The following is a 19,788-nucleotide window of genomic DNA, read 5'->3' on the forward strand; positions in this document are numbered from 1 at the left end:
GAGTGAGGATAGAGCCGCCTACCTAATTAACATACAAATGCAGAAATATAGAAAGAAAGAAAGAAATAGGGTAATACGTAAATAAATACATGAAGAAATGTGAAAATAAATAAATGTAATAAATAAATAAATAAATAAATAAATGCAGAAACAACCCCAAAGAAAAGCTTCATGCAATATGGAAATAAATTCCTGATATAAATTTACAGTGTGTACTGTTTCATGACAAAATGTATTTATTTATTTATTTGTATTTATTAATTTATATATGCATTTATTTATTTATACTTATACAATTTTTCATCCATGTTTAACAATTAAAATGCATTACATAAATGTTTACAATCCATATAACTAGTTCTGACAATTTCTAGAATAAATTGTTAATAATATTGTAATATTTGTTGTGTTATTTACGTTACATCAGGAATTAACCACAAACACATTAAAATACAATATGTTCCCACAATAAGAATACATGAATGAGCTGCTCACTGATATGCTTTGATTTAATTCAGAAATGGGTCTGGGTTCCTATGGGTTAACTTAGTTCATAGTATTTGACTTGACTTGACTATTTCATTTACAGACTCAAAACTGAATTTTTAATTTTTTTATGGATGACTTTTATTTTGATAGAAAATCGTTTTGGACCGATCGCTCAGAACCTCCGGAGCCGCGTGTAAAGGCTGTGATTGGTCAGACCGGAGCATGTGATCTATATGTCATTCCTTATTGGTCAGTACTTGGTACTGTAGCCCCGCACACTGAACCTATTTTGAGGATATACGGAGCGCATGCGTGTGAGAGAGCGTGTTTATAGATCTCTGCTCACAATCAGCAGCAAACATGATCAACTGGCGGGTAAGAGGCTTTAATTTACTACAGTCATTTATTAAATGTTATTAACGTGAATAAGGAAAGCTTTTTTTTTTACCGGATACAGGGTGCAGAATTTATGTGCGGACGGTTTTAAATGCTAATAATTCATGTAAAATATCATTATCATCTTTTCTAGTGATCAGCTGTTTCACTGTAAGTCATGTTGCACTGTTCATTTATCTCCTACAACCCTCTTTGCTTCCTAACCTAACCTATTTTAACTGTATTACTAATCAGTATAGCTAGTAAACTATACCATATCACTCCCCATATCTTCTCTGAAATGAGTATAACACTGTATTTAATTAGATATGATAGTTATGTAGTGATTAATTAGATAGGCTATTTATCTGATCCTGTGTTAAAGATAAATTAATTGATGTAATCGGTAATATCTAATTGCTAAATGATAAGAAACTGTAGTATAAATGTTTATTACACGTGTGTAAGCAGCTGATGCCCCCTGCCCCCTTCCCCCTCCTCTCAGATCACTCTCAGCTGTTCTGGACAGTTCCAGGGGGTCCCAAGACTCCCAGTAAGGTTGAGCTCAGACACACAAAAGACAAGAGTTTATTACTTAAAGTACCAGTCCAAAGTTTAGACTCTCATCTTCTCATTCAGTGTCTTTTCTTTCTTTTTATGATTCTTTATAATGAATGCTATATTAAAGCTATACAGGAACACATGCAGAATTAAATTATTCGGTGTTAAATAAACCAGAATATGTTTTATACTTTAGATTCTTCTAAGTAGCACATTTATATTTGAGGACAGATCTGCACACTCTTGGTATTTTAAGTGTCTTCATGAGTAGGGGTGTGCCATATCCTATTGTACGTGATAATATCGCCAAACATTTTGAATACTGTGAACGATATTATACCCTGAAATATGGTGCCATATCACCCACCCCTAATTATTGCATCAGGGTACTGCTTTTTTGCCGTTTTTAGCAAAAGAAAAAATAACACTGTTCTCATTTCCCATTATATATCTACCAGAGACAGATTATATCTGTTCAGTATCATTTATTTTACTTTAATCCTGGATATATGAAAATATTTGGAGCGCATTATTAGTGTCATGACATTCTGTATCATTGACTTCTGATACAAATTTGATAAAATTATTTTTTTTATATATATATCTCAGTTAGCCATATCATATTGCATGCAATAATACAATTCTGAATAATTTATCGAATTCAGTGTTTTGTCATATCGCCAAAAGTATCGCTATCGTGACAATACCATGAAATACCGTGATATAATTTTAGAGTGATATCGCGCACCACTTTTCATAGTTTTCTCAGCGTCTTGAAGAAAGGAGTTTCTGGAGGTGCTGAACAATAGTTGAAGCTCCAGCTCATCACAATTAAATCACCTCAAATCACCATCTCAGTTCATCAGGTTTAGATCAGGGGATTAATGTGGAGGACAAACACTTTTTTATTATTTATTAGGTAATTTCATATGCGTCCTTTAATTGTTTTCATGTGTTTAATATTACTCTACAATGTAGAAAATAAATTAATTAATAAAGAAAGAAAAACATTGAATGAGGTGTGTCCAAATTTTGACTAGTACCGTATACATATAGGTTAATTTAGTAACAGTTTAATGATGTATTTCAGTATAATAGTTGTAGTTGGTCCCTTTTTTAACATTGTTTTCCCAAATCTTCCTCCCCTGATAGTATACAACACTGAATAAATGTTATTTTTTTGGTTGCATTACATCTTTTAATGTTGATGATGGAAAAACAACCATAAAACAACCTGTATTTATTATTTCCTCAAAGTTCGCATTATTAGTGTTAAAATTCGGACCTTGAATTAGCGTTCATTTAAAGGTTTTGAGCGGTTTGGGCTCTGGATCTACTCTCACATTAATGCTTCTAGGAGAAAGATGCTTCCCATCAATAATTATTTTAATATTAATAATTATTGTTTAATTAAATGTCACTTTCTACACTGCAAAACCACTGTACTGGCTTGTCAGGCTATAAGAATAGAAAAGAAACAAAATATATGTGTTTAATGTAAAGATAAAAAGTAAAGTTTACTAAAAACTATGCATACAAAACAACCTATTCTGTTACCAGAGATCAGTGTTGTTTCAATTCAATAGTGATGGAAAAATGATCGTTGATTTAACGTCCTTCTGAAATTTGGGTCAGTTTTGTATTTGGGTGATTCTTTCAAGTGGATGCCCCAAACTTATTTCAAAGATTTTCAGTTGATCCAAACAATAAAAATGCAATGATATAAAGCAAAATAATAAAAAAAAATACATATAATTACTTTATTTCTAGTGGAAATTGTAATTACAGGTCTAATTCTAAAACTGTCCTTTTAGACATCAATAATATAATATTAATACCAGTATATAGAGAATTGTAGACATCTAAAACTACACATTTATGCTATTCTAAAATACATTAGAGATATCTTGATTCAGCATTTGGACTAGTCACTATTTATTTATAGATAAGGGGAGCTGGAAATCTGATTAGAAAAAAAAGGAATTATTGATATCTGTAACAGATTAAGGGTTAAAATTCCATTTAAATCAATGGTACCACTCGACTGGTCAGAATTACATTAAGAGGGCTTTTACTCCTAGACTTTTCAGTCTGAATCCAAATAGCAGGTGTAAAAGTTTCTGTAAACCACGGTCCGGAACAAAGGAGCGAAATGTGGTCTGACCAAAAGAGGTGGATTAAATCCGGATCACTTCATCTGCAGGGAGAAAACACTTTTCAGGCCAATTACAGGAAGTTGAGGCAGTCCGTCCTCAGCCTTAAAACAAATAATTGTAAAAAAGAACCGGTGTTGTGGTGAAATCCATCTCACACTGGCATGCAGGTGTATCACACAGATTACGCTGGTGATTCTGTATCTACTGTAACTGTAGATTAACCCTTATTGTTACTCATTGTGCTGTGTAATGTGCGTGTCTGCAAAGGGGAGTTGAATTCTTGCAGAGGAGTAGAATTCGGCACAACACCTGGAAAAGGAACTCTCCAAATTCACAGTATTCTTCAACCCAAGTAATAGGAAGTATGGGGAGATGCAGCTCATGTAGAGAAGATGATGACAGAATGTACAAAATACAATGAAACAAGCACATCAACTTTGGTGCGGACTCATAGGCCTTTGTTTTCCGGTTTAAGCACTATTCTCTCACATTTTAACCCCCCAAAAATGGTTCTGGAACCCGTAAAAGATCCTTTCTATCTAGAAACAAAGAATACTAAGTCCTTTAGCTCAAACTAAGGGCAAATTTGTGCATCTCTGCCTGTTGTTGATTAGGGGTGGGCAATATTATATCGTATACAATATATCGTGACACAGAAATATCATGATATTAAAAATCCATATCGTGATAATGGGGCTGTTCTGTCTTAAAAGTAGTCTATTATTATTTACTGTCAAGCTTTAGGTGTATTTATTGTATAATTGTTTTAGTTTGCAGTTTATATGCATGCACTAAATATTCTGCAATATTATTTGCTGCATTATATTATTTTATGCTATATTATTTATTTTGCCACATTATGATTATACTGTTATACTCTTATACTATATTCCTGAAATGAATGAATTATTTTAGTTTTCCTATATCGCCAAGTATATCTTTATCGTAAAAATACCCTGAAATATCGTGATATAATTTTTTAGAGCCATATCGCCCACCCCTATTGTTGATGCATTCTGTGACAAATCTGCAGATCCAGGAATAAAGCTGATATTTGAAACAGAGTAAAAACATTACAGCATACATTACAGAGACCTGAGAATTTTACTAGTAAAAAATTAGTGAGGAATTGTCTAATTGCTGTAATTCTGCTTGCCAGTCATTTTTTTGATTAATGTTTGATTAATGTCTGATTTGTTTTTATTTCAGGCTTTGGAAAACGTTCCTTTGCTGCTGTACATTCTGGCGGCGAAGACGGTGCTGTTGTGTCTGGCCTTTGCTGGAGCTAAAATATATCAGCAGAGGAAGGCAGAAGCAGCTCTGAAGCAGCAAATGGAGATGAAGAGGAGGCTTGCTCAGCAAACGCAGGAACTCCTCGACAATAAGAAGGACGACTGAACACCTGGGGGCACCAGAGAACACGAGCACAGGGTAAGATCCTGGTGTATTAAAGTCACAGAGTCAGGAAGAGCAGTGCATGAGTCAGTCTGGTGCAGTGAAAGGAAAACTGTGTATAATGTCAGGGGTGATAGCGTTCCGGCGCCGCGCCGGAAATCCGGCGTAGCGTGGCTCTATAAAAAAAAAATATATATATAAATAAAATAAATAAATAAATAAATAGAGCCGGTTCAGGTATTAAGTCCCGCCTCTCAGTAGAAACAGCCAATCAGCTTGATTGATTTAAAAACAGATCTGGATATACGGAGATTTTTCTCAAAAAAAGATAACGGTAGGCTAAACACGTAAACTGTGATGATATGTTTCTGATAGCTGGTTAAAAATACACTTCTTGTATCAGCACACAGATTAAACCCACTGTGATTAATAAACTGCAGCTGTGTTAGTGAGTTAGCTTGATAGGGAGTCAAGGTTTTAGAAAATAAATAAACTATATATGTAATGTTCAACTTGCCCTGTACCTGATCAGCTAATCACTATTTCACATATTTCACTGTCGTTATTAGTTTAGGATTACAGGAGAAAATGAATATAGCTAATTAGCTAGAAGCCAGATGTAGTGGATAGTCAGAATTTAGTACAGTACTTGTTTGTAGTTTAAAGCAGTTTCTTAACCCTGATCACTGAACTAAAATTGTGTTTTCCACAATTCCACAATCATTTCACCTAGATTTTCACCTGATCTTGATTTTCACCTAGAGTGACAGCTGTCACAGTGAAAATGAAGCGGAGTTATGAAAGTGGTTCTGCTAAACGAAAGAAACGGGCAGAGAGCAAAAGAATCGCAGATGCACTGCCAAAATTCACCTCCTTTTTTACACCTCCTGAACCGATCAGTGTTTTTGGGGCCGATTCCGATCGCCGGTCGTCTTTCACCACGATGGGCCGATCGCCGATACCGATCTTGGGCGGGGCCAAATGCCACATTAATGCCACACAGGTGCCTGGCAAACCTGGCTGGTACAGATTCCCCTAATTACATCCACACCAAAGCAAACACTGGTAATTTACGCTGCTAGTAAATAAACATGAATGTTACTGACCAAAATAAACGCTTTTTAGGAGAGATATAAGTTCTGTGTAAATATTTATAAGACAATACCTGACAAAATCAGTTTTAATGACGTTAAATAAACATCACTGTGACAGCGCTAGTCGCAGTTTCACCGCAGTAAAGGACGAGGACGTGAATCACTTATCTAACCAGCCTTTACTGATTTCTGCTCCAATAACCCTTTCAATAACCTCCAATAGCCTTTAATAGTCTTCAGGAGCCTTCAACAGTCTAACCTTGCAGCCGTGGTGTGTCCTCTAAACTCCGTAGTTATAAACATCCTGAGGTTAGCAGCGCGCTAACTGACCTGTTTATAATGTAATCCGAGCAGTGCCTCCGTGACAACTGCTGCTGTTAGCTGCTTTGGCTGAAAGGTGAACTGTAGAGAGCTGTATTATCCGTTTTTAAAACCTTTTCCTACACAGATGAACTTAAAAAAAACGTGTAAAAAAAAAACGCTCCAGACTGGCTGAGCTGAGCTCTGTAGCCCGTGGCTGGGCTGTAGCTGTGACTGAGTAAAGACAGCGGGGGCTTGTGCTGCTGCAGCTCCCACTAGTGGTTGGATGAGGAACTGCAGCTTCTTGTAAGTGAGCAGTTTCACCGGTTTCACCAGTTTCATCCACACACAGCTCTGATAAACTGCTTAACCCTAAACTCCTGAATCAGATCGGCTAAAATCATAAGAATATCTGCAGAACAGTGTTAATATGCAGAAGAATATGCAGAACAGTGTTAATATGCAGAAGAATATGCAGGATCAGGGTTGAGAAACACTGCTGTAATGTGACTTCTGTTCATTTGTAGTTCACAGTAAGACCACATGTCCTGACGTTTATAAAAATCTCTATGAAACATAAAGTTACATTATTTTACACAAGGACACCATCTTAAGAAGAGCTCTCAGTAGAAAAAAAAAAATAAAAGTGCACTTTTTTTTACAAGAGTGGAGAAAATGTAAATATGAAAATGAAAACGTTATCTAAAATGTGTCACTTGACAATAAGGTTATACACATACTATTAAATGTTTGAATAATGTGTCAACATTTATGCCTATGTTACGTCACATATGCAGTCTGTTGTCCCTCCCCAACAACCCCCCCCCCCCCCCCCCCCTTCCCCACCCTGTTGGAACAGGAAAAAAAAGTTCAGGCTCAGGATTTTTTTTCACTATCACCCCTGTAATGTACAAATCTGATTCCCTCATGATGTCAAACCAACAATAAAATATACAGGTCCTTCTAAAGTTCATTATTTTCTGTAATGTACTGAAACATTAGACTTTCATATATTTAATTTATGTATTGTTTTAATATTGATGATTTTGGCAAAAAAGTAAAGAAAACAAAAATCCCTATCTCAAAAAGAAAAGTGTTTTTAATACAAAAAAGTCAATTATGTTCATTTATGCACTCAGTACTTGGTCGGGAATCCTTTTGCAGAAATGACTGCTTCAGTGCGGTGTGGCATGGAGGCAATCAGCCTGTGGCACTGCTGAGGTGTTCTGGATGCTTCTATAGCGGCTTTAAGCTCATCCAGAGTGTCTCAACTTTCTCTTCACAGTATCCCACGGATTCTCTATGGGGTTCAGGTCAGGAGAGTTGGCAGGCCAATTGAGCACAGTAATACCATGGTCAGTAAACCATTTACCAGTGGTTTTGGCCCTGTGAGCAGGTGCCAGGTCCTGCTGAAAAATGAAATCTTTGTCTCCATAAAGCTTTTCAGCAGATGGAAGCATGAAGTGCTCCAAAATCTCCTGATAGCTAGCTGCATTGACCCTGCCCTTGATAAAACACAGTGGACCAACACCAGCAGCTGACATGGCAACCCAGACCATCACTGACTGTGGGTACTTGACACTGGACTTCAGGCATTTTGGCATTTGCTTCTCCCCAGTCTTCCTCCAGACTCTGGCACCTTGATTTCTGAATGACATGCAGAAACTGAGCAACAGTCCAGTGCTGCTTCTCTGTAGCCCAGGTCAGGCGCTTCTGCCGCTGTTTCTGGTTCAAAAGTGGCTTGACCTGGGGAATACGGCACCTGTAGCCCATTTCCTGTTCCTGTTTCTACTCCAGACTCCACTGCTTCCTCAGGTCCCCCAAGGTCTCCACAATCTTCCTCAGGGTCCGCTCACCTCTTCTCGTTGTGCAGCGTTTTCTGCCACACTTTTTCCTTCCCACAGACTGACACTGAGACACTGAGGTGCCTTGATACAGCACACTGGGAACAGCCGTTCAGAAACTTCTTTCTGTGTCTTACCCTCTTGCTTGAGGGTGTCAATGATGGCCTTCTGGACAGCAGTCAGGTCGGCAGTCTTACCCATGATTGGGGTTTTGAGTAATGAACCAGGCTGGGAGTTTTTAAAAGTCTCAGGAATCTTTTGCAGGTGTTTAGAGTTAATTCCTTGATTCAGATGATTAGGATAATAGCTAGTTTAGAGAACATTTTCATGATATGCTAATTTTGTGAGAATTTTGGGTTTTTATAAGCTGTATGCCAAAATCATCAGTATTAAACAAAAAAAAGACCTGAAATATTTCAGTTGTTGTGCAATGAATCTAAAATATATGAAAGTTTAATTTTTATCATTTCATTATGGAAAAGAATGAACTTTATCACAATATGCTATTTTTTTTTAGAAGGACCTGTACCAATCTTCCATGTTTTCTCCATTAGTGAATAATATATATTTTTTAATTTCTTCAGATCAGGGTATAATAATGTGTTGCTTTTTGAGATTTTTTATCTGCTTCTTGTTGTCAGACAGATTATATTTAAGTGATTTCTTGATTCTACAGGTCTGGCAATAATCAGGACTGGTTGTGGTTAGTAGTGAAATTAAACTCAGCTTTCTAAAAAGTGATTATCACAGTTAATTTATGTGGGGAGCAAACACATTTTTACAACGGGCTAGACTGGTTTGGATATTTTTTCCTTTAAAAAAAAATCATCATTTAAAAAGTGATTTTTATATTTACTTATTTGTTTTATATTTGTTTGATACTAAATTTTGTTTAATTAATCTGAAAAGTGAACATTTGGCAAAATGCAAAAAAAAACTGAAAGGGGGCAACAACTTTTTCACACTACTGTATATCTTAGCTTTGTTTTAACCTCACAAGTTTACCTTTTGAGGAAATTAAATAGATTGATTTATTACTGCACTTGTTCTAACAGGCTTTAAGAGTTCCAGTCACACACACACAGTATAGCATCACTCTCACAACCTGATAAGGGGTCCTGATTTATCCTCTGGGGGATATATCAGGACCCCTTATCAGATTAAGAACCCCTGCTGTAATGTCTTTTTAGGGACCTAATTGGAGATAAAGCTTTTTTGGTGTAGGCTGTTCAGGCTGGTTGACTGTTTAGCAACTTTCTTTCTGCAAGCATGCAAAGAAAAATAACAAGATGCGAGAAATAATAAAAATATGCTGAATAGGGCTGTGCCATATTGTATCGTAGGCGATATTTAGAGTGCATTATAAGTATCTTGACATTCTGGATCATTGACTTCTATTACAAATCTGATCAAATTCTTGCATTTTTTAATATCTCAGGTAGGGGTGTGAAATAAATCGTATGCAATAATAAAATTACATTTTGATTTTGTTGCAGTAATGTATTCTTGAAAAAAAAAAAAATTATATCGCCAAGAGTATCGTTATCGCAAAAATACCATGAAATATCGTGATAATATTTTAGGGCCATATCGCCCAGCCCTAATGCTGAATATAATTATGCTTCCGATCTCAAAGAATGTGAACTTCTTATAAATTAAAGTGCTCTGCTTTTCTCCTGGTGTATGCTAACCCCGGCTAGCACTGCTGGAGCAGCATTAGCATTAGCCAATAACTGTGGTAAGCGCTAGCTCTTTAGCCATTCAGAGGCGAGTATATCGGACTGTAGCCTGTAAATAAACAGAAGTGCTTTACTCATCCAAATAAACTTTTTTTTGTGTGTTTAGGAGAGAAATCTGTGTGGATTAACAACCAGCGCTCTTTTTACTTTAAAATAAAATGTTTTTTTTTAAGAATTACAGTGTTTTGTTTACTTAACTTGGCTTTACATAATCTGCTGAATTAGAAGGAAAACATGGTGACACCCCTGTTCTTTACTCTGTTTCTTCAGGTGCGCCTTATAGTGTGAAAAACACGGTACCAATATAGTTACAATATCACTGTATGTCCCTACTTTTGCCTAGTGTAGTTTACTGTGAATTACTTTATATTATAAGGTAAAGGAGTTAGTATTGTTATTCAGGTCAAGTGAGATTTATTAATTTATATATTTATTTATTTTTAAATAAGTTTATTCATAAACAGGAGTGGAAGCTGCTGTACAGCCGAACAGACTCAACATCTGACCAGCCGAAACCAGAAAGCTTATCTTTATCTTTCTCCTAAATTAGATCCCTGGGAATTTAGAATCCCTAAGTGGACATAGGGAAGGAGACGGTTTGAGTTCTCATGCAAATGTTCAATGCAAAAGGGTTCAGTCCCAAATTTGCATCTAACAGAAGGGGAGTAAATGCTCTGTAAAGATCATTACTCTGCTTATTTACTACAAAGGAAGGCTTGTGTCCTTGTTTTTGAAAAAATATATATATACATTTTAAAAAACAAAGGACACAAGCTTTTCTTTATAGTAAATAAGATATATATATATATATATATATATATATATATATATATATATATTAGGGGTGTGACGAGACACTAATATCACGAGACGAGACACGATATTGGGTTCACGAGAACGAGATGAGATTTAAAAATTAAATTGTAAAGAAAACGTCAAAAATGACTTGAAAACTAGAGTTTTATTCGACAAAATCATATAACACAAACTTAACAGACTGGCTTCTCTCACACATTGATTTCTCTCAGACATAGAAATATGAATAAGAATAAAAAATAAAAATTTAACTTTTCTAGGTCTTATATAGTGCAAACAATAAGTGCAAACCACAACCAGTCATATTAAGACTATGCTTGAAGTGAAACAGAGACAGAACATGTTTTTAAATTCAGTACAGAGCTAAGGGATTAGTACAGCTGCCTATGAAACAGTCACGTGTAGGATTTACTTACAGTATTTACTAGAGCTGTGAATCTTTGGGACAGTAAGAGCACTGTCACGAGGAGCTTTTTAACTGGACCGCGGAGCTCAAATACTGTTTGTTTTTTTTTCCCGCGAGAATTTTTCTTTTGCTTAAAACAGCTAAAAAGTAGAACCCTGATGTGATAATTAGGGGTGAGTGATATGGCTCAGTATTTCAGGGTATAATATCATTCACGATATTCAAAAATGTTGGCGATATTATCACGTACAAAACGATATGGCACATCCCTAGTGTAAACAATCTTAAGAGCTAAGAGATAATAAAATCCTTTAAAACACATTTAAAAGATTACAATTTAAAAAGCATCACAACTACCCTGATATTAGAATAATATTAGAATAATGGCAGGACTAAATCACACTACACTATTATTGTTTCTTTCCCCCATAAATACTGGAAGTGCTGGAAATACCAGCATGTAATTGTTTAAATCATAATCAGTCACAGAATATTGTTATATTAATACAATTACTTTTTTAAGCGATTGACACCACTAACAAAGATAATTCCATTTTGCAATAGATCACAGAATGTTGTGATTAGTCTAATATTTTTTTTATTTCAATCAATCAATCAACCTTTATTTTCACTCGGGAAGAAACATTGAGGGTGACCCTTATTTACAATGTTGCCGAGCCTCTATAACATCAAAGGGATTAAACACATTTATTGATAATTTAGAAATAATAAGAAATAAAATATATTAAAAAAAATAAAATAAAAGAAGTACGCATTTTAAATCAACATTTAATAAAAAATATATATGTAAAACAGAAAATTCTTAAATACCATAAAAAAAAATTGACATAAAAAGTAAAAAATGTATACAATATAAAATAAGTAAATAGATAATAGTAAAAGTAAAGTAAAATGTTAAAAATGATAAGTGAATTTTTATTAAATGAGTAATAGAACTAAGAACAAGAATGAAAATACAAAACATTAAAATGAAATAAAAATATAAAAGTAATAATAAATAAACAAAAAAATAATAATAATAATAAAAAAAAAAATATATATATATATATATAATAAAATAAAAATATATATAAATAATACAAGAAAAAAGATAAACTAATAAAAAAGTCATTTAAACAGTCACAGGCTTTCTGATGGTGATTAGAAACTAAAGTTTAAAATGGTTCAGTGATCCCAGTGAGCTGAGTTTCAATGTTTCCTGTAGTGAATAATTCCAGCTCACTGGTGCTCTCTCTCTGTAGCTAAAAGCAGATTTTACCAGTTCACTAAAAACTCTTGGTACCTGAACAGGTTATTCAGCTACTGGAGCGAGTCTGATATGCATTATTATTAATTAAGATCAGTGAAGAGATATAAGATGGCAAATACCCAGAGAGTGATTTATAGATAAAAAATTAGCCAATGAGATTGTCTTCGTGCAGCTAGCGAGGACCAACCAGCTCTATCGTATAGTGAGCAGTGGTGAGTAGTAGGGGTGAGCAATATTATATCGTATACAATATATCGTGACACAGAAATATCATGATATTAAAAATCCATATCGTGATAATAGGGATGTTATGTATTAAAAGTAGTCTATTATTTACTGTGAAGCTTTAGGTGTATTTATAGTATAATTGTTTTAGGTTGCAGTTTATATGCATGCACTAAATATTCTGCAATATTATTTGCTGCATTATATTATTTTATGCTATATTATTTATTTTGCCACATTATGATTATACTGTTATACTATTATACTATATTCCTGAAATGAATTAATTATTTTAGTTTTCCTATATCGGCAAGTATATCGTTATCACAAAAATACCCTGAAATATCGTGATATTATTTTAGAGCCATATCGCCCACCCCTAGTGAGTAGTGTAAGGGTCGCCAGTAATAAATCTCAGAGCATAGATTATTTATTGTTCGACAGCATTTTTTTTTTTTTTTGAAAAAAATAACCTCAGTTTAATACTTGTGCAGTTTCCCTCTAACTAATATTACACTTTCTTTTCCTCCACAGATGAACACTCTCTTGTGTGCCATAAAAAAAGAAGTGGTTCCAAAGCTGTTGGAGACTCTCCTGAAGAGGCTGAACTATTTTACTGCTTCTCCTCCTGGATCTGAGCTAATCACTGTAGTTTACTGCATTTTGTAATGTTGTATTTAATACTATTTAATACATGGCCTTTGTAAATAAAAGGATTTTTTAATATTGTCCCAGGTTTTTTTTTTTTTTTTTTTTTTACACAGCACTCCTATTCACAAGTGTTTGTATGCCTAAATATAAGTCAGGGACAGGTAATGCACTGTACATGAATCATGTATTTCAGGTAGCTTTGGTTTGAATTCAGACAGTTTTTAGTAATCTGCATATCTGTATGCCAACAACAGAGCACAAGTTTTTACCCACTAAAGTTACTATAGTTGCTTTCATTTATAAGAGAGCAGCCTATGTTGAGACCGTCAGCCTAAATACGTTTGTTTGGCATTTATAGATTGTTTCCAGTTTGATTTTTTTTTTTTTTGAAAGTCTGAATCAAAAATGATGCCAGAAACCACATGAAATTAGATTTAGGCAAAGCGGATCCAAAACACATTTTGAGGTGGTTTGAAATGTGATTAGAGTTAAATTTGTACAGATTTGTACAAATAATATTTGAAGGTATCACTTTAAAATAAGACTACCTTTATAAAGGGTTTATAAATGGTTTACAATTAGTTTATTAATGGTTACTAATTAGGTTGTAAATGCCTTAAAAATCATTAATAATCAGTTATAAGTTATAACACATACATAGAAAGATCAACAATGACCTGCTGTTTGTGAAATAGTGAACCCACAGCCGTCTATATTGTTGCCCTTTCTACGTATGTGTTATAACTGATTATTAATGACTTAAGTCATTTAAGGCATTTACAACCTAATTAGTAACCATAAATAAACTAATTGTAAACAATTTATAAATCATTTATAAAGTTAGTCTTGTTTTAAAGTGGTACCTATTTGAACAAACGCAATTTAAGATTTAAAAGATATTTAAAACAGTTTTGCATAGTACAGTCACATGACCAACAAAAGAAGCTGGTGGGCTAGCAAGCTAGCTCGTTACATTAACAATAATAATAATAAAGACTTTTATCCATCATGGATAAACAATAGAAAAAAAAAACAGGTAAGGATTTCTTTTACAATTAAAACTTTCAAGCCTATTAATCAGTACAATTAAGCAATAATATACAAGAGTGCTATAAAGTAGGGGTGTCACGATTCACTAAATCCTTGATTCAATTTTATTTCCGATTTTCTTTTTTTTTTTTTTTTTACAGCAGAGAGGCCTATGCCAGTTTTAGATTAGTCTATGGTCAGTCATTGGTTTGATTCATCAAATTTACAATATCTTATTCCAAAAGCTGGGCTTGATATAAGTGATGCAAAGTGATACAAGTGATCTGTAATACACCACATTAGGCACTAATGTTCAAATTTAAATAATTTAATTAAGATATATATGTAATGCCATCTAGTGGCTTTTTTCGGTAGCAGCAGTGTGCACTATTAAAACAGCAATGTGCAACATAACAAAATAAATAATAAAAAATACAGGAACAGTCATGTACAAAATAATAGAACAATTAGAGCCTTAACAAACTGAACTCTATCCTACTATAACAGCTAAACATGAAAAATAAGACTTTAAGACTTTTTCGGTCCCTGAGAATGAAGTTTTTTTCTTTTTAATAAAGATATATTATTAACTTTATCTGAGAGAAAGATGCTCCTTAAGGTACCAAAACTATTAACATATTTGAGGCTAGACAAAACAACTGTTATGTTTATATTTTCAAGTTTTTCTTTAAGAAGATGAGAATGTCCACATTCTCTGGAGGAAGAGCTGCTCTTTCAGCAGTAACAATGTCCGCGGCGTCGCTACAGTGTGCTGCACCATTAGCGTAGCTTAGAGGGAGGGATCGTCCATCATCTTTTTGACTTCGAGGCTCGAGACCAGGACATAATTTCGATCGATTTCGATAAAATATCAAAATCGTGACACCCCTATTATAAAGTATAATATTGGTACTACAGTGCTGCGGTTGTGGGGTATGAGGCCCCAGTGCCAATATTACATGTTATAGAACAAACCTTGAGTGTATTATTGTGATTATAACACAGTTCCATTATCACTGTTTATTGTAAGATTTTGAGTTAAAGAGGAGAAACACTAAAAACTCTGCCAGTTAAAATAGTTCCATTGCTGCTCTGCTTGTAGCAGCGCTGTAAGCTCTGTATTTTCGGCCATTTCCGTCAAAATTGTGGAAATCTAAACATACTGTAAATAAACAGAAGCGCGTTACTCACCTAAATAAAGGGTTTTCAAAAGAGAAATCTGTGTAGATTAAAGTCCAGTGCTCTTTTGACTAAAAGAAAATGTGTTTTTTTTTAAGAATTAGAAGTCCACCTTACATTCAGGTTAAAATACTCTATATTAACTGGAAAATACATACACTTAAGCTTTTATTTTAATAATACCAACTCTTAAGATGATATAAGTGGCTGATAATGTGTGTAATAATGCATATTTTTGAATCGCTGGGCTTATTTATCTATTTTTTTGTGGGGCCTTGTCTTTGTCTGCGCTGCTTATTGGAAACATGGCTTTTCTGCACTGTATCTGTGGGATCCAGCGTACCCCAGTGTTGTTTAATGACAGTGCATTTGGTTTGTATTTGGCTTGTAAGCGCTGCATCATTGCTAGGTTACATGAGTAAAACATGGAGATCTTCGGTTACAGTGCATTACCAGCTAATAATGTCACTCATAAAACTCCTCTCTGCCAATCCCATTTCAGGGTCTGAACTAACTGTGGTATAATAGTCCACATTCATAGTTGTGCTTTATTATCTTCAGATTTTTAATATCGGAAACAGGATGTTTTATGGTGGGTTATTTGAGCTGCAAGCTGCAAAACGTTGGGAAACCCTGGTACAGTACATTTTGTCCCATTACCAGCTTTATTTATACCACCACTATACGCTGTAGTAGCTACATGGGGTTAACTTATGGGGTCAGTATTGATGTTTATTGGCCATTCAGGCATTCTTCCATGGGCATGAGGGCCCCTAATGTGTGCCATAAAAACATTACCTGTACCGTCACACCGGCACCACCAGCCTGTACTGTTGACACTAAACATATAGACCACTGAAGTCATGTCGTCATTTTGTAGTCTGCGCCATGTTGTTTATGCCCATATTTGGGGTTCCGTGTCTAAGCGGTTCAAGAGAATGGGGAATTTGAATGGCCTTTTTTTCAAAAGTTCACTCCGCTGTAGCATTAGCTTAAAGCTAGCATTTTTCTGATTACTCCCCTTAAACGATCTCGAAATTCAGAGGATCCAGTGATGTTCAGGAGTAAAATGTACACAGAATAAAGCGTACAGGGGTCTGAACAGATTTATTTACCACAGAATGTGACAGAGGCGGGTTTTTAAAAACCCCATTCATTTTTCTCATAGTGAAAAAAACGCTAAGACACGGAAGCCGTACGAGGACTACAGAATGACGCACGACTTCAGTGGTCTATTCCATTGGTGGATCCCTCCATCAGGACCCTGGAAGCTGGATTCAACTTTTTTCCATCCCTCTAAAGCCTCCAGTTGTGATGTTCCTGTATCCAGCTGTGTGATATTAGTGTAAAACATAATGAAAAATGACAGCAAGACAAATAATTTCACAACTTTTTCCACCTATAATGTGACCTATAACCTGTACAATGCAATTGAAAAACAGAAATCTTTCAGGGAGGTGATGTAAAAATAAACAACTGAGATAATGAGGTTGCATAAGTGTGCAAACCCTTTTATAACTAGGGGTGTTGCTGTGTTCAGATTGAACCAATTACCTTTAAACTCATGTTAAATTGGAGACAGCACACACCTGTCACCAATTAAAGTGCTTCTGATCAACCCCAAATAAAGTTCAGCTGTTCTAGTAGGCTTGTCCTGACACTCTTGTAGCCACATCTTCCTGCACAAGCCATGGCATCAGAGGAATCTCAATATAATCTCATTATTCAGAGATATCAGTCAGGTGAAGGCTACAAAAGAATTTTCAAGTCATTAAATATAACTTGGAACACAGTGAAGACTGTCATCATCAAGTGGAGAGAACATGGCACAACAGTGACATTACTAAGAACAGTAATTGATGATATGACGAGAAGAAAACTGGTCAAGGAGGCTGCCAAGAGGCCGACAGCAACACTGAAAGAGCTGCAAGAATTTCTGGCAAGTACTGGCTGTGCAGTACATGTGACATCAATCTCCCATCTTCTTCATATGTCTGTGCAAAACAAACAGCCAAGCTCTGTTTAATTTTCAAGTCAAGAGGGGTCAGTTCAGTTTGTGTGAGTGTGTTGGGTGTGTGGGGTGGGGTTCAGCTCTGTCTCTGTGTGTTGAGGAGTCTGACTGCCTGGTGGATGAAGCTGTTGCAGAGTCTAGTAGTGGAGGCTCAACAGCTTCATCCACCAGGCAGTCAGACTCCTCAACACAATGCAAAACACACAATTTTGCAAAATGACAACCAATACCTCCCAAACGCATGTGGGAGAATGTGTTTAGGTTTGATGAAACCAATTTGAACTTTTTGGACATAATTCCAAACGGTATATTAGGCGCAAAAACAACACTGCTCGTCACCAAAAGAACACCATACCTACAGTGGAGCATGGTGGTGGCAGCATCATGCTTTGGGGCTGTTTTTCTTCAGCTGGAACTGGGGCTTTAGTCAGGGTGGGCGGAATTATGAACAGTTCCAAATACCAGTCAGTGTTGGCACAAATCCTTCGTCCTTCTGTTGAAAAGCTGAAGTTGAAGAGGAACTTCATCTTTCAGCACGACAATGACCCAAAGGACACATCTAAATCAACAAAAGAATGACTTCACCCGAATAAGATTAAGGCTTTGGAACGGCCCAGCCAGAGTCCAGACCTGAATCCCATCGAAAATCTGTGGGGTGATCTTGAGAGGGCTGTGCCCAGGAGATGCTCTCGCAATCTGTCAGATTTGGAGCGTTTTTGCAAAGAAGAGTGGGCACATATTGCCAAATCAAGATGTGTCACGCTGATAGGCTCATACCCAAAAAGAGTGCTGCAATAAAAGCCAAAGATGCTGCAACAAAGTATTAGTTTAAGGGTGTGCATATTTATGCAACCAGGTTACGTTAAGTTTTTTAAAACCTGGCATTTGAACAGGGGTCTGTAGACTTTTTATATCCACTGTACACTTATTATATCATCAAATAAATAGTTGCACCCAGAAGGAAGTGTAGGATTCTAATTATTTTCAAAATAAAGGATCAAAGTTACCTGAAACATTAAAGAATTAAAGATTTAGACTGATATGGGAAACTCTAGATCAGGGGTGTCCAATCTTTTTTTGTTGGGGGCCAGAAGGAGAATGGCCACACTCTGTAATAAAACAAATAATGAAATATACCACTTTAAATAATACTTTTTTCCTGATTATTTCATTTACACAACATTTTAATTGACTTACTATCTTTATCTTTGACAGTGTTGTGTAAACTAAGATTTTTCAAACTGATGTTTAATTTCATGATGTCTCATAATATTTAACTCCTTAATTACGGCAGCTTTTGGACTCTGGCCCGTTTTTCCGCGCTAGAAATGCACACTCTCTCCACTTTTAGACTCTTTGGCCTGTTTTTCTGCGCTACAACTGAGCACTCTCTCCGCTTTTAGACTCTTTGGCCCGTTTTTCTGTGCTACAACTGAACACTCTCTCCACTTTTAGACTCTTTGGCCTGTTTTTCTGCGCTACAACTGAGCACTCTCTCCGCTTTTAGACTCTTTGGCCCGTTTTTCTGCGCTACAACTGAACACTCTCTCCGCTTTTAGACTCTTTGGCCCGTTTTTCTGCGCTAGAAATGCGCACTCTCTCCGCTTTTAGACTCTTTGGCCCGTTTTTTTGCGCTAGAAATGCGCACTCTCTCCACTTTTAGACTCTTTGGCCCGTTTTTTGGCACTAGAAATGCGCACCCTCTCCACTTTTAGACTCTTTGGCCTGTTTCTGACACCTAGCGTTCAAACTTTGAATCTCACATTATAAAAACCTGCTTAACAGCGGGCCAACTTTCATTCTATTTCTAAAATACCTCGCGGGCCGCTCCAAAAAAGGAAACGGGCCGCAAATGACCCGCGGGCCATTGTTTGGACACACCCCTGCTCTAGATCATATTTATTGAGCTAAACATACAGAAGTAGTGTGTAATTCAACATGCCAGGCATCTCAGCATGCAGAGAGTTGTAGAGGTTCCTAATGGAGTCCTGAAATAATTTATCCCATTCAGCTCCAATATTCTCACACAGTTCCTGCAGATTTTGTGGTAGGAGTGATTGGGAGTGTTGATGGTGTGTCTAATAACATCCCACACACTGTCGATTAGGGATAGATCTGGGAATGTGGTAGGCCATGCCGTAGCATCTGCTGTGTGTTGAAGAAAAGCCCTGAAGATGGCAGCAGTATGAGGACAGCAGTCATGCTGAAATAGTGCACTGGAGTGTGCACTCAGAAAAGGTAGTTGTCC

The 19,788-nt window shown here is 35.8% G+C and overlaps 1 protein-coding gene across 1 annotated transcript; it reads left to right on the forward strand.

The window, feature by feature from the left end:
• Positions 1-749: 749 nt before the first annotated feature.
• On the forward strand, positions 750-13,399 carry LOC111193573 (small integral membrane protein 11). Its single transcript, XM_022674953.2, has 3 exons — positions 750-864; positions 4,791-5,012; positions 13,205-13,399. The coding sequence occupies exons 1-2, from the start codon at positions 850-852 to the stop codon at positions 4,977-4,979; spliced, it is 204 nt and encodes a 67-aa protein (XP_022530674.2). The 5' UTR covers positions 750-849; the 3' UTR covers positions 4,980-5,012; positions 13,205-13,399.
• Positions 13,400-19,788: the final 6,389 nt, after the last annotated feature.

This window comes from Astyanax mexicanus, chromosome 21 (assembly GCF_023375975.1).
Source record: "Astyanax mexicanus isolate ESR-SI-001 chromosome 21, AstMex3_surface, whole genome shotgun sequence".
Classification (NCBI taxonomy): Eukaryota; Metazoa; Chordata; class Actinopteri; order Characiformes; family Acestrorhamphidae; genus Astyanax; species Astyanax mexicanus.